The 15,020-nt window shown below is 39.2% G+C and overlaps 1 protein-coding gene across 3 annotated transcripts in view; it reads left to right on the top strand.

Moving 5' to 3' along the window:
- Window positions 1-15,020, top strand: part of RELN (reelin) — a 276,304-nt gene that overhangs the window by 157,803 nt on the left and 103,481 nt on the right. For all 3 annotated transcript variants that reach the window (XM_068994382.1, XM_068994372.1, XM_068994390.1), the window contains exons 11-14: window positions 4,859-5,004; window positions 8,951-9,102; window positions 11,283-11,395; window positions 12,981-13,189. In XM_068994382.1, coding sequence (XP_068850483.1) covers window positions 4,859-5,004; window positions 8,951-9,102; window positions 11,283-11,395; window positions 12,981-13,189 — 620 coding nt within the window. The remainder of the gene's footprint in view (window positions 1-4,858; window positions 5,005-8,950; window positions 9,103-11,282; window positions 11,396-12,980; window positions 13,190-15,020) is intronic.

Genomic DNA, 15,020 nt, shown 5'->3' with positions numbered 1-15,020 from the left:
ACAGCAATTTTAGAGTGAAAATGTATTTTTTGTAGTAGTGGTACCAATGTAGCATCAAAGAGCCCCGAATGTACCATTGCTGCCTCTCCAGACACAAACCAAAAAAAAAGCCTGTGTCCCGGGACATTGCCATCCATTTATAAAACAGGGGATAAGCTGGGGATGGGGACATGTGGGAGTAAAAGGAAATACAGCAGGAGGGGAGAATGCTCATCCTGGTCCTCAGTGCACTCTTCAGTGTAATCATTGATAAGGCTTGCTGAAGAGAGCACTAAGGAAGTGTCTGAAGGAAATCATGTGGGCATTTGACAAGCACGGTGGGCAGAATGGGCAAGGGCATGGAAGTTTGGTTGTCTCACCAGCACACATAGTGACAAGCATTGGCAGTAAAGCAAGAGTGGCCCATGAGATGGAGCATATGGGAAATGGTGGAGGCAGGTAAGGATGAGCCATGCAGGACCTTGAAAATGGGGAAAAAGCAGTGATACCGTGACTATCCAGTAGACAAACTTCAGAAACACAGCAAATTCAGAGTGAAGATTAGATTGAAAGTAAATTCAAGAATGCTGAGATTTGGGAATACATCTAGCCAATTTTCATTTTGCCCTATTCTTGCAGAGCAATAGCTTAACAATTACAGCTAGTGAGTAAGGTAGTGCCAGATTAAATTAAACTATTTGTTGGTTTTTTGGGTTTTTTTTTCTCTTGGGATCACCACAGTCCCTGAACAGAACATGGCTTCTTTCCTTTTGGCAACAGGCAGGGGTTGTTATTTAGGAATACAACAGTTATGGAAGGCTGATAGTCCTATTCCAGTTGCAAACAATGGGAAACAGCTACTGTTGTGAAGTGGCTTCATTCAAGTGCCTTTGTCTTGTGTTCTATTATGAAGGTGATCTGGGAGTAAACTTTGTTTAATTATGTTTATCAGATTTTTCAAAGAATTTTTTTCTCTAAATTAACTTTTCCTTACAAATTAGTTAACGTTTCCATGTTGTAATTTGCACAAGGACACACTAAATGTTCCACATGCATTTAATCCCCTTTAAATAAAATTGAACAGTGCTTTAGTTCTGGACCTACAGCAGATGCTTCCATGGTAGGACAAATATCCTACAAGTTGCTGTCATTTGGCCCTTTTAGTTACAAATTTTGCATAGCAAGGTCATTTCCTCTTATAAGTTATTTAAATGTAAATTAAAATTAAACAGAGAACAAATTTAATCTGGAATTCATAAAAGAGGACTCTGCAACTACATAATCCACAGGATCTCCAGTTTAGGGAGAACTTAATCCAGATAGTTTTAAAACTCATTACGTGTCCATTCCACATTGTGAACAACAAAATAAACACTTGAGAAATTCAGTCTTTAAATACTGGAAGTATGTAGACTACCACCACCAGTGCAACGCCTTTAATTTGGGAAAGAGGTAACACAGTATGTAAATTGTACTTTAGCTGGTTTTTTCCAAAGACTTGAATTCAAATCTTGGGTTGAACCCAAGAGAAAATGAGTCTGATGGTTTCAGTTCTGTCTTTAATCTGTTCAAGCCCTATTCCAAACCCTCAAAATAATCCAACACAGTCAGCAGCCTCCTCGACGCTGAACAAGACTGACAAGTCAGCTGGGGGCAAGGCTGATGAGGGACCACCTCCTGCAGAGCTTCTTTTGCTCCTGGAAAATTTGGCTGGGTGCTCCTTGAGGTTTTTCTTCCTTCAGCAGCCCACCAGGTAAAAAAAAGCAGTGACAGATAGTGATTGCTTGAAAAGTTGAAAGAAAAAACCTGAGGGTGATGGTTATACAAGCAAGGTAAATGTGACAGGTGGGAGAGAATAAGCTCATGAGCAGAGGAGCCCTGGCTTGGGCTGGACTCAGGTCATGGAGCTCTTCCACATCTGCTTCTCCCATGGGCAGGTGTCCCAGGTCCCAGATGGGGGCACTGGGGCAAAACCATACAAGAAAATGATGGCACTCCCTCAGAACTTCTTCAAAAGCTGTACCTGTGTTCTGAACATCTTTCTTACTCTTTTTTAAGGCCATTAAAGGTCAGGAGCTTCTATTACAGGTTTCATAGGTGTTTAGGATAACGGGGGAGTTAAACCCCAGTCTGAACTTTGCTTCTGCGTAGCTGTTTCACATGAGCCAAAGCCGACAGGAGCAGATTGTGATTTGAGCCATACGTTGTGTGGTTCATTAACACATAAAATATGCATAAATACATATTCATAGATACTATGGAGCTGTGCATAAATGCATAAACATAGCTTTATAGAACTAATGAAATAAATTATGATTTTGAGCTTTTGTAGGGGTTGATCATACACCACTGTATAAATAATTATTTATACCCCCCCTTGCCAAAATACCCATTTATTTATCTTGACAACCTAAATGAAAACTCCGTTCAGTAAATATTCTGCTAGACAGCAGAAGGATGTACAAATATTAAAAGATAATGGGGTTGTATCTGGTTTCTGTTTATTTTAATAGATAATCAGGCAAGAGATTACTAATTGCATACCCACTATCAAATGCATACTTACATATAACTTAACACCTGAGATGTAAGTAAGACTTCTGAAGGATTTTCCAATGCTGTATGCAATTCTAGTATCTAGCTCAGTAGGATCTATTTACCTATTTGTTTCCTGAGATGAAGTGTTATGTATAAATCTGAATTACATTTTAGCCTGAATGTTTATTTTTAGTGTATTTATTTGACTGCCTGGAGATAATAGAGGTTTTGTGTCAGATTAATTGACAGATAAAGAATACTTCATTTATGTTCAGCAAATGAAGAAAATTCTGAAAATCAAGAAGCACAATAAACAAATTATTCTTAAAATTCTGCTTAAAATTAGCAATACCTATGAGCGTGAAGGTTAAAATCAGTAAACAAAAGCAATTTTTGAGTCACTTATAAATAACTGCGTAGTACAACTGCTGTTTTTCAAAGAGAAGATATAAAACTGTCTCATTAATTTCTGCTAGTTATAATATAGTTGATGTGTAAATTATTCTGCCTCCTCAGTGCCATATATGGTGTACTGTGTGTATGCTGCATTAACAGCAAGGAGAAAGGAGATTTGTAACAAAATCTATTACCTTTCTGTGATAAATTATCAACACTTCAGGATCTTTCTATTTCTTTGACCTTTCTTTGGAAGAAAAACACTTTAACAGCAATTTGTTTATTTTAGCAGTTGAAACAGCCTTTACATTTTTTACAGTGTGTTATATTTTTAAGTGATATTTAATCTGTGTTAATAAACATAGAGCTGTTGTCATTCAAGTATAGACCAGGAAGTCTCTATTACAAAAATCAGACTTCAAGTACTCACAGTTTTTTCTAACAATATGTAGGCACCTCTAGAAATACAGTCACAAATTACATTCCTCAATATAAATTAATTGCTGAGGTATTGGCAACCATACTTGAAAATTATCAGTAAAAGAATTTCAATCATGTCTCTTTATTGCATTGATAAATAAAGCATTATAGAATATGACAAAATGTGTTATTTTGTACTTTGCTCATAAAAGCCCATAGACAAAGATGTACTGAGCAGTTTTCATTTCTTGCCCCACCTTTCTCTTTGTTAAAAATCTAATTATTCCCTTATGTGACACTACCATGACCTTTTTAAGTGCAGAAGATGTGATTGTCATATTTTCCCTTGGCGCGTTACGAAGGGGTTCAGAGACAAGAGGGCACTGCACAGACGATACTGAAAAGGTCAATGCAATTTGGCGTTATTGTATCTCTTTTTTAAATGCTGAAATGTTGTAAGAATGCAGAATTATTCTAATTAATAATTCCTTAATTCACTTTCCAATATTAAGAAGAGCAAGATGCCACACACACACACACACACACACACACACACGAATAAAAGAAGTGTTTGAGAGAAGTTTTTTTTTATCAGTACTTTTTGTAATATGAACAATTCAACAAAATGCCACGTGCTCTCCTTGCATTAAGACCAGGTAGATCTTCTTTAGAAGTTTCTGGTACCTGTTTGTGTCCCAGAGATTTGGCAGACTGTCATTTTATGAGACTCACAAGAAGGTAGAAGTAGGATGGGGAAAGAAGAAAATCTGTACTGTAACCCCATGTGCTCCTCACAGGCAGCTCCTTCCAGGCCAATACTCCTGGAGAGTTGTGGTGGTCAGGGCATGCTGGGGGAGACACACAGCTTCATTTGATGCTGCTGAGGTTGTATGTGCAGAAACACAACAGGAAAAGCAGACACACTGGGTTTGGGAGCAGGCTCAGGATCCCTGGGATTGCTGTATCACAAGAGCTTGTTGCCTCTAGAGCTATTTGTTATGCAATTTGGACTAAATATGGCAAATACAGCCTTTTCACTCACACACTTGAGGCCCAAGTTTACTGTATGGCAATGCGTAGCAATTTTATGTAGAAATACCTCTTTTGGCAAAAATTCAAGCACAGAGATCTGACATGTTTCACAGCACAAAACTCATACTTCCACAAAATCCCCATAGCAATCAATATTTGATATACTACTGAAGTTATTTGCAGACACACTTGTATGTGGGCCAGACATAAGGGCAATACTTCAAAACAGAAATAAACACCCAGAGATGTGGTACATGACTTTTCAATGCAAACACATATTACCATGGTCTGTAGTGGGTTTGTAGGGAAGCAGGTATGAGATTTAGACACAATAATTTTTGGGGCAGGACAAGAAAGATAAAAGATGACCATCTGGTTTTTCTTTCGGTTCAGGCATCAGTGAGTCCTTAGATAAGTACAGCTCATGCTGAGATCTGGCCGTGTGTGAACACTGTACAAACCCAACATAACCTCAGCTTCCTTCTGCCCACAGCACAGCTGCCAGTCCGATGGGAACTCCATCTACTTCCATGGGACAGAGGGCAGCGAGTTCAATTTCGCCACTACCCGGGACGTGGACCTCTCCATGGAGGATGCCCAGGAGCAGTGGGCAGAAGAGTTTGAGAACCAGCCCAAAGGGTGAGTGTCCCCAACCCAAGCAGGGCCCTGTGGAGGTGAGCAGCATCACTCCAGGGATGAGGAGATGGGATAAACAGAGAATTGCATTTTATCTTTGCTGTGTAGTCAGGGAAGATTGTGACTAGGATAAATAGCAATACTGTAAATAGCACCTAATTGCAGATTTTAGGAAGAAACAAGTTCAGGAAGTCCAGGAGGAACAGTTTGTGTCTGGACCATCCTGCCACCACTGTTTTTAATGAAAAGAAGTCATATTTGTGACTTATGTAGCCATTCTAAGGAAACATGTGATGTTGATCTGCTTTTTTAATTCACACCAGGGTGTTTTTAACAAACTCATGTCCATGTGAAATCAAATCCTCAAGAAATTCACCCCCTCTGGATCACTGCTGTGAGCTGCACTTTACTGAGAGAGAGCTCCTGCTTATACAGATGCCTGTAGGTGCTGGAGGAGGAAGAGGAGAAGGCAGAGGCAGGACAACTGAAGCAGCAGTCTGTTCTCATCTAGCAGCCCCAAGAGCATAGCCACACCTGCTGGACAAGAGCTCAGGGTCTGGCTGATAATTCAGTATAGCTCTTTTGGATATATACTTTGTGATTCAAAGGTTCCCTGTAAAAGGCATATCCAGCAGGTACTTCTGCAAGGACACAGAAAATAAACAAAACTCTCTAGGACAACAATATTACTACTCTTACCAAAACATGAGTGAGCTTTAAAAAATGTGTCCTGATAAAGAAGTTTCATTTTATATACCTCATCGTATAAATTCTGACAAAAAGGAAATAACCTTCAGTAGGGTCTTGATTCTTTTCTATTAAAAAAAAAAAAAATCATTAGTTCCTGTAACCTCAGGGCAATGAGAAACATACACTGCTAATTTATGGGTCTCCACTGAATGTTGATTTTAACCTACAAAGTACTTCAGATCATTAGCAACTGATTCAAATGCTGCCTATGCTGTGCTGAAAGTAAAGAGCACCTTTTAAGAAATACATGCTAATGTGTCCTGGGGACACGTGGTATATTTGGGATTTACAGAAAAAAATATTCACTGTGAACTCTGTCCCAGTTCAAATAATCAGCCAATAGCAGCAGGTGCTGCTTCAGACAAAGGGAAGAAAATGAGCACGTGTGTGTTGTGTTCTACGTGACCACGTGGGACACCTTTGAGATGTGGTGAAAAAACAGGATGGGAGTGCTGTCTGTGGACATCTGCCCTGTCTCTAGATCTTGTCTCTGCTGGACTGGGTGTTTAGTTGAGTACTTGCAACCCTGGTTAACAAATGCACAGTTTCTCCTGAATTAGGAAAATTACACTTTCCCTATCACGACTGCAGGTGGGCGAGGGAGGGTGCAGCCAGCAGATGCCTTCGATTCTGTTAGTCTGTGTCCCAGCAACCAGGTCCTGATCTGCCCCCACTCTGCCAGCCCAAGGCCTCACAACTTTTGCCTTTTTTTTCCTTTGGAAATGTTACTCTATATTAGAAACTTCCTTCTTTCAATTGTTCTATAAGAATGGAGATTTAAATTGCATGCTGCCATAAATAAACACCGAATTGGGGTGATGTTATGAACTACATCCTAATCATATAAAATTGTCACTGCTACTGTTCCTCTTTTCAATGTTTCTCTGAAGTTGGTGTTGGGAGCTGTATATAAATGCTGTATATAAATATATATGAGTTTCCTTAATCAATTCTTAGAGAAATATTTTCAAATGCTATTTGAACTATATTTGAAATACAGTTTTAGTGTAATCAAACAGTCACAGAGCACGGTATACCTGGGATAGAGCTTGCAGGAAGTTCTCAGGCTCTGCTTTGTCATGTCAGCTGGAGCCTGCCAGCTCCCAAGGTCAAAGGCAAAAGCATCCCTCATGAGGGAGAGCAACAGGAAGCTCAGGTATAGGGGCCACCACTACTCTGCTCTGCACCAAATGCTCTCAGAGATGAGGGCAGAGGAACTTATCACTGTTTTTAATAAGCAGTTGATTGGTATTTTTCGCATGTACCACCTAAAGTTGGAGGCTATGTGGATGGGTGTTGCTGTTTTAAGTACCAGACATATTTCTGCTGTTGTTCTGCTTCTCTTTAGTTGCAGGAATTAGAGCCTGATCCTAAAAGTGGATCCCCACATCAGGCTGCCTTTGTCTCTAGCAGGCACATTGTTGCTTTGGACTATGTCCAGTTGGTCTAGTTTAGGTCCATAAATCACCTGTTTTATAAAGAAGAATTCCAAGAGTCATGAGAGGGTTAAATGAATTAAAATGTAAATGTTAGTTCATGCCATAACCCAGGATCCTTCTCCATTTTCTTTGCTGGCAGTGTGTTGATGTATTTCTATTAAAGTGCCTTTTTTTTTTTAAAGATGTAGAATTCTCTGGTTTTCATTTCTGATGCTGCCTAAAAAGAGAGGATCACTGGAAACATCCATGGTCTGCATCATTCATGACCCCGAGTTGTTTTGTGGGTCACTACAGAGAGTGTTTTAATTGAGCTAAATAGAGCATACAAAAGATCAATGGAGCATTGTGAGATTTTTTTTGTGTAAGTTAAAGTAGGCACAACTGTTTAATTCTGTTCTTGCCTTCAGCTCAGGAGACCCATTTTCAAAATTGTGTTTTGATTATATTGCTCATTACCTTTAAAAAATCTGCACAATAGAATTAGGGTTAGATTAAACTGTGCTTCCATTAAAATATTTATATCATAAAGCTTTTCGGTGATGTTAAGCTCGCTAATTCCTGTGTAAATGACTGACAATTTTAAAGCAGGATTTCCAAACCAGCATGTCACCAGTCTGTCTCAGCTTAGGTCCATAGGGAAACTGGCAGCTTTTAAGAAGATCCTAGAAATGCATTTTGAAGTCATTGGAATGGTTAAACTAATAAATAGACTGTTTAGTTCTTGTAATGACAGGTTTTGAAATTGTCATATGGCACATACCTGCTAGAGATTGTTTCTGGTGGAAGGAGACAGGAAGAGACTCTGCCTCCCACAAAGGTTTCTGAACTTCCATGTTTTCTCATTCCTCCAGAATCATGCTGGATAGTTAAATGATTGGATTAACGGGATTTAGTGATTCTAAATAATTTCATTGTTTTATCAGCCTTATAATTCTTAAACACTTCATTATGAATTAAGACTTCTACATGAATAATAACAATGTATCAGATCAAAATAATGCACAACTTTTCAACACTTTCTAATATTTCAAAACATTTTGATCAATTTTTGAAGTAACCATCACTTTCATGATGAAAATGTATTTTCAATGTAAAATAATTGGAAAATTCTGCAACAGCTCTTTTAATTATCACTGAATAAAAATAAGATAAAATGTTGTACAGAAAAACTGAGAAAGATTGTATCATCACATATTAGAAACACAGCAGTCTTTTTTCATACTCTGTTCATGTGTTAGTTATAAACTGTTACCCTAAATGCTCAAAAAGATGAAAAGAGAGCATTTTCAGCTATTACCTACATATTTCATATTTGTATAGAAGATAGGGTGGACATGTGCCTTTTCAAGTTTCATTGATCTATAAATCTCTTATTATGCAAAATGAAGCAGAATGCATTTATTTTTTAAATATTTTAACACCAGAAAAAAATGATGAAGATGGTAGAACAATACAACACTGCATATTTGGTAACAGCATTCATTAAAAGCCTCATTTTTTTATTAATTCATGCATTTCTGCCAAATTCTTTTAAATATTTACATTAACTTTGCCTTAGTTGAGCCAACTGAGTTTAAATGCTAATATTGAGTATGTTAATAATGGCATCGGGATCACATTTGAAACACTGCATTTTTTGTCCTATGTAAGAGTAGAAACAGCTACTTTAGTAAGTACAAATGAACCCCTATGACATGTTTTGTATGAGTTTATCAGTAATGTGCTGCTGCATGTTCTCCACACATTGTTGGCCTCTGCAGGTGGGACATCTTTGGAGCCGTCATTGGCACTGAATGTGGAACTCTGGAATCTGGCTCAGCTATGGTATTTCTCAGAGATGGAGAAAGAAAAATATGTACTCCATACATGGACACTACAGGTTATGGGAACTTGAGGTTTTATTTCAGTATGGGTGAGTATAAATTCCTAATGTAATACAAGATGTGAAGCATGTGAGATTTACATTATGCGGTGCCCCAGCCCCACAGCTGAACAATTCTCATGTGAAGAAGCATCTTCTTGTCTTGTATATACTAATTTCACTCAGTGCCCCTTAATCCATACTTAGAAGAGACAGTCATATCTTTGTCATCTTTAGAGGTTTTACAGGTACCTCTCATATCCTCCCACAGTCATATCCATATAGACCCTGGTGTTAATCCATCAGAGTCAAGAGACTTGCACATGAGGATGAGATGGGAGTAGCACAGAGGTGGGGCAGCCTTCCCTGATGAACCCATAGAATACTTTCACCTCAAAAACTCTTACTCCATTTGTAAAATCCTTCCTCTGCTAATGTGTTGGCCTAGGGTGAGATTCACATGGAGTGTGCTGTAGTGTGCTATGGTCTTGGAGAAGGTGTGTTCTACATGTGGCATCCCTCATGAAAAGCACTGGTGGGGTGTTAGCATCATCTGTGGGCCTTCCTTACTGGGGCAAAGTCCGACATCAGTCATTTACCAGGGCTAAGAAAGCAGCCAAGAACCAACCTGTCCTGTCACTTCCCCTTCCCGCTGTTGTTGTCAGTGCAACTGCACTGGTTTGATGTTGCAACAGATCAAAATCCCCATGAACATGGTAATTAACACCCACAGTATTTTTCCAGAACTTTTATTTTGCACATACAGGAAGTTCCGTGAGGTTATTCTCTCAACACCATGTTTAGAGAAAGTGAGGATTTTTGCTTAAAAGAGAATAATAGAATAATAAAGGAGGAAGCAGAGAATAAACCTGTGACCTCCACAAGCAACCTTCTGTATCAACAAGAAAAAACACACTTTATTTAATGAGGGGAAGACCTCATGTTGTCCTAAATTGTTGCACATCTCCTCTGTGTTACATGAATTATGAATAAAGCACAGGAAAAAGAGGATGCTTTTTCCCATTTCTTCCAAGCATTACAACACCTGCAAGAGAAACAGGAAAGAAATTTTGTCAACCTTCTGAACTTAGGGGAGAAGTTGTCAGCAGATGCAGGCACAGAGGATAGCGGGATATTGTTTGAAAAAATGTATTCTGTGCATATTTTTAAATTAAATAAATAATAGTTTAAACATTCAGGCAAGGAGAATTTGAAAGGAAAAATGGATGTTCCTCATTATGGTATAAAACACATTAAAAATGCACATCTTATCCAGTTCTCTGGACTGCTTTTCCTAGTCCATTACAAACTGGCTGGTTGTAGCAAATAAAAATCAGAGAAAGTATTCCAATATATGTAGTCTTTCTACTCTGCAGTCTTTTCAAAGAAGCTTCCTCATTCTGTTTTTGTTTTTATTTTTGGGGGGGTTTTTTTAATACCTGCAGTACCTTTAACGTACAGGAAAATAATTAATTATTAGTTCCTGTTTCAAATACAGAAACTTTGTTTTAGAAACTTCTTCTGCATAATACCAAACTAGTGAGATGATGTTCATCTTGTAACTATAATGCAGAACTTAATGCTCGTATTTGCCAATACATCCACTCTTTCACAGAAGGTTAATGAGTATTTTGGGTTCTACTGATATGAAGGTATTTCAAATGCTTCCCTGCTCCAGTTGGACAAGCATGCCACAAGTCTTTTGTGTGGTACAATAGATTCCATCCAGCCAGACATCCCTTTTAGGATATGGTGTAGACAGTAGAAGGAGCAGCACAGCAAGTTCTCAGCTGCCAAACTATCAGCTGAGAAGTAGTTAAGAGATTGTTACATACCTACATGTGTGACTGCATGACATGTGAGGAGTAAATAGCAGTTTACAGATGACAACTCAAAAGCAGAGCATTTCTATGTAAATAGGATTTAAAGCACTCAGATAGAAGTATTGCTTGCGGCACAGCATTTTCTGTTAAAATTGTTTTGATAAGCTGATTAAAAGAGATAGTTGAGGTTTTCCTAATCGTCAACCCCCTTGATCTCTGCCATGGTGTATCTGATCAAACAGTTCCTATACACTGTGTCCTTGGGGATGGTGTTCTTTTGTTTCAGATCCCAAGTTAAATAGCATCTGATTGTAATTATTTTCATAATTATGGCTGCATATATGATTCCACTTTCCAATAACAAGGGCTTCAATTAATTTTTTTCTCACTCAAATGTGTGTTGTACAGGGGGAACTTGTGATTCTGGAGAATCCCATGAAAATGATGTCATACTGTATGCCAAGACTGAAGGCAGGAGGGAACACATACCTCTTGATACCCTGACCTATGCTGCTTACAAGGTAAATCATCGTGAATGAAGCAGGTGGATGGGATGGATAGACCATTCTCTTTTTAAGCCATCACAGGAATATTGTGTGTTGAATTCCACAGGGACACTCAAACATGACCTTCCAAACACGTGTGCAGACCTGGGAGCAATCAGGTGCCTTTGCAGCACAGCTCTGCAGTTACTGCTGGTCACTCCAGCCCCAGGCAGAGCTGTGCACTGTTGGCCAGGGCTGGGGAAGCAGGCAAGCAAGCAATGGGCAAAAATTGTCAGTTACCAGCTGAAAACTTCAGTGGTAGCAGCTCCTCACAAAAAATTACTCCTGTTTCCACTCAAGCTTGTTCTAGCCACAGTGTGATACTGAGGAGCAGGGTCCTGAGAGGGTCAGTCGTGGTGGTGTCAGTGGCTGGGAGAGGGTCTGCAGTGGTGCAGGCGTGGACTCAGCTGTGGGAGGTGGCTGTAGGCAGAGTGCACAGGCAGCATCTCCTCTGCCCAAAGTGCAGCCGCCTTCCAACCACATCCACCACCCTCAGGCAGGACAATAAAGACCTTGAACTTGCCTTCAGGATCCTTCCTGTCTAGGGCAAGGGAGCACTTAGACCATGTCCACCCTGAATAACCCAGCCCTGAGGTCTCCTTGTTCTGCTGCTGTAAAACAGGCAAAATTTGGTATTTCATACATGTGCATATGGATACACTAGATATTGAATTGCAGTGTGCTTACATATTGTGAGGGAAATTTGGTGGTAAAGATGCAGCTGATTTCAAGCACAGGTCTGTGAGCATTTTGTCTGTAACTTTAGCACTTAGAAACCAAGTGTTTACAATAGCATTTGGCCTGAGTTTGGTTGAGTCACTTGCATTGTTTCATTGTGCGTGGCTTCCCTCCTTGCCTGCTTCTGTGTGAAAGACAGGGTAGAACTTTTGTAAAACTAAGGAAATTGTAATTGTGAAATAATAAAATATTAATTAGGGAACTTGGGGAGAGATAGGATCTGAAATTACATGGAATTCATTGTGGAAGTTTTTTAAAACAAGCAGTTTTAAAGCTGACATCCTCTTCTGACATAATAAAGTTCTAATTACATTGCTTTAGGACAAAGGCTAAGCTTTGTAAAGCAGTGCTTTCATTTATTTCAGCAACATAACATCCTCCCCACTTATGCCTGTGAACTCCTGCTGTTACTCCATTCTCACGTATCCAGAGTAGACATGCCATTACCCTGCCTTAGCTTCTGGGAGCTGTAAGGCTCCAGGACAAACATCATCTTCCCTTCCCAACTGAAACTAACAACATAAACTTGCCCTTTCCAGAACACAGAAGGTACAGTCTTTTCTTCTGTGGCTTTACAGCCAAACAATCCGATCCCTCTAAGATGATAAGCATCACTGGTATCCAGGGTGTTAATACCTGTGCACATAATAGTAAATTATTTCATTTGGGATCATGTGTTGAAAAAAGTGGCTAAAAAAGGTAACAAAATGAAGGAAGGAGAGAGAATAGCACATTTGGTCCAGCACAATTAGAGTGTCTTTGTTCTTTTTAATGGTACCTTGTGACCTTTACTTACTTAAGTCTTATTTAATTTCTTTTAAAGGTGCCATCTTTGGTTTCTGTTGTCATTAGTCCAGACCTGCAGACTCCTGCAACCAAATTTTGCCTGAAGCAAAAGAGTCACCAAGGCCACAACAGGAATGTCTGGGCTGTGGATTACTTCCACGTCCTTCCGGTGCTCCCTTCCTCGGTGACTCACATGATCCAGTTTTCCATCAATTTGGGTTGTGGAACTTATCAACCTGGTAACAGGTAAAACTGGCAAAATAATTCTTTTGGTTATCAGCTTTCTAGAATATTTTGGTTTACAAAATCTATATGAGGATTTGGAAATCTTTTTTCAATAAGAAGGGATCCCACTTATAATGACAAATATAAGCTGCTCAAAAGCTAATGTTTCTCCTGATCTTTACAGGCCCAGATTTATGTACCTCACGTGCAATAAAGAGTCATTTAATAGCTTTCCAGGTCAAAACTTGCTTTTCTTAGCCCATAATTCTGAAATATGCTCGTGATTTCAGAGTGACTTTTGCTTCAGTTTCTAATGGATATGAGATTTACTTCTTAATACTGTGTAAGGAGGAAAGCATTAAAGGCAGCAGCAGAAAGCTGCACTGCTGACCTCTCCGAGATTACTGATGCCACAAGCATATCTAATTCTTGTAAGACTGGTGATAAATGACCCTCATCTTAATGACCATCAGTATGAGGGTCTCACTGTCTGCAGGCTGATCACAGAACTCTTTTGCTGGCTTTACTTCTTCAGGACATTCAGTGTGAATTTTTCCAGGGGGAAAGGGAGAGAAGGGAGTCATTTTAGGCTCCATGTTTTGTAGAATCATAGAAATGTTGGTTGGAAGGGACCTACACAGGTTATCTGATGAAACCTGCTGCTGCAGGAGGTATTGTTACTGGGCAGGTCAGACATGGCTCTGCCTGTCCCTGACTTGAAAAATCTTCATGGATGGGTGCTGTGCTACCTCTCTGAGTGACCTGCTCAAGTGAAAAAGTATTTCTTAATGTACAATACAAAACTATGAAGACATGTCTTTATGATTATTGTCCTTTGTGGTGTGTCTGTGACACTATTGAGGAGAGTTTGACTTTGATTTCCTTGTGGGTGCCCTCTGCAGCATCACAGGATGCTGTAACTCACCCCTCCTCACCAGGATGAGCAAGCCAGCTCCTCAGCCCACCCTAGCTTAGTGCTCAAAGCCATGGAGCTCAAAGCCTCATCCTTTACTCCACTCTCAAAATCCTTAATATCCTTCTTCAAACAGGGAACCCAAAACCAAACTGCCCACTGCCCCTCTTTCCTTATATACATATGCAAATATTTATCTTGGTATTTTATGAGGATTAAGTTACTTTATATTTTGCAGAGTGGATAGTTTGAAGTAACTGACTCTAAGTGCTTTTATTTTTGTCCCATGGCATCTACTTCCAGCTGGAAAGAGCTCCATTTACACTGACAGTTCTTGCATCCATGCAGGGTAGCAGAATTCAAGTGGAAGCAAAAATCAAGGCGCTGCACTTTTATTTGATAGGAAGAGAAGGCAGCAACATTTTCCTACATGAAAAGTGTAAACTTTGCCCGTGAACACTCCTGGCCAGTAAACATGTTATATAAAGGCCCTGTTCTCAGTCTGTTTTCTGATGGAGATTAGTATATATTTTGAAAGATTAATATTCTTCCTTCATTAAACTATTTCTGAAGGAGAAGTGAGCTTCTCCATAACTAAAGAAGCATTAGATCACCATTTTCCCTATTTGTATTTCCCAAATACTGCAGCATTTCACATCTCCCAGTCTTCAGCATTATTCATAATGCGTTCATTACTGTAAATGTGAGAGACTTATACTGAATATATGCAGTAAAAATGACTCTCTAAGGTCTCTCTACAGCTAAACCTGAAATAAATTAGTCAAAACCTCCATAAACTGTTTTAATAGACACAATATCACAGTGATGATACATTTAAATACAGTAATACTGTCAGCAAATTATCATAAAAAGAAAAATTCAGATCAAACAATTTAATATTGATGAGATGAATTATGACTTTTATAATGTCCCATTGAC

This window comes from Aphelocoma coerulescens, chromosome 1A (genome assembly GCF_041296385.1).
Source record: "Aphelocoma coerulescens isolate FSJ_1873_10779 chromosome 1A, UR_Acoe_1.0, whole genome shotgun sequence".
NCBI lineage: Eukaryota > Metazoa > Chordata > Aves > Passeriformes > Corvidae > Aphelocoma > Aphelocoma coerulescens.
The sequence above is the reverse complement of the archived record's forward strand: the minus strand, read 5'-3'. Positions and strand labels throughout refer to the sequence as shown.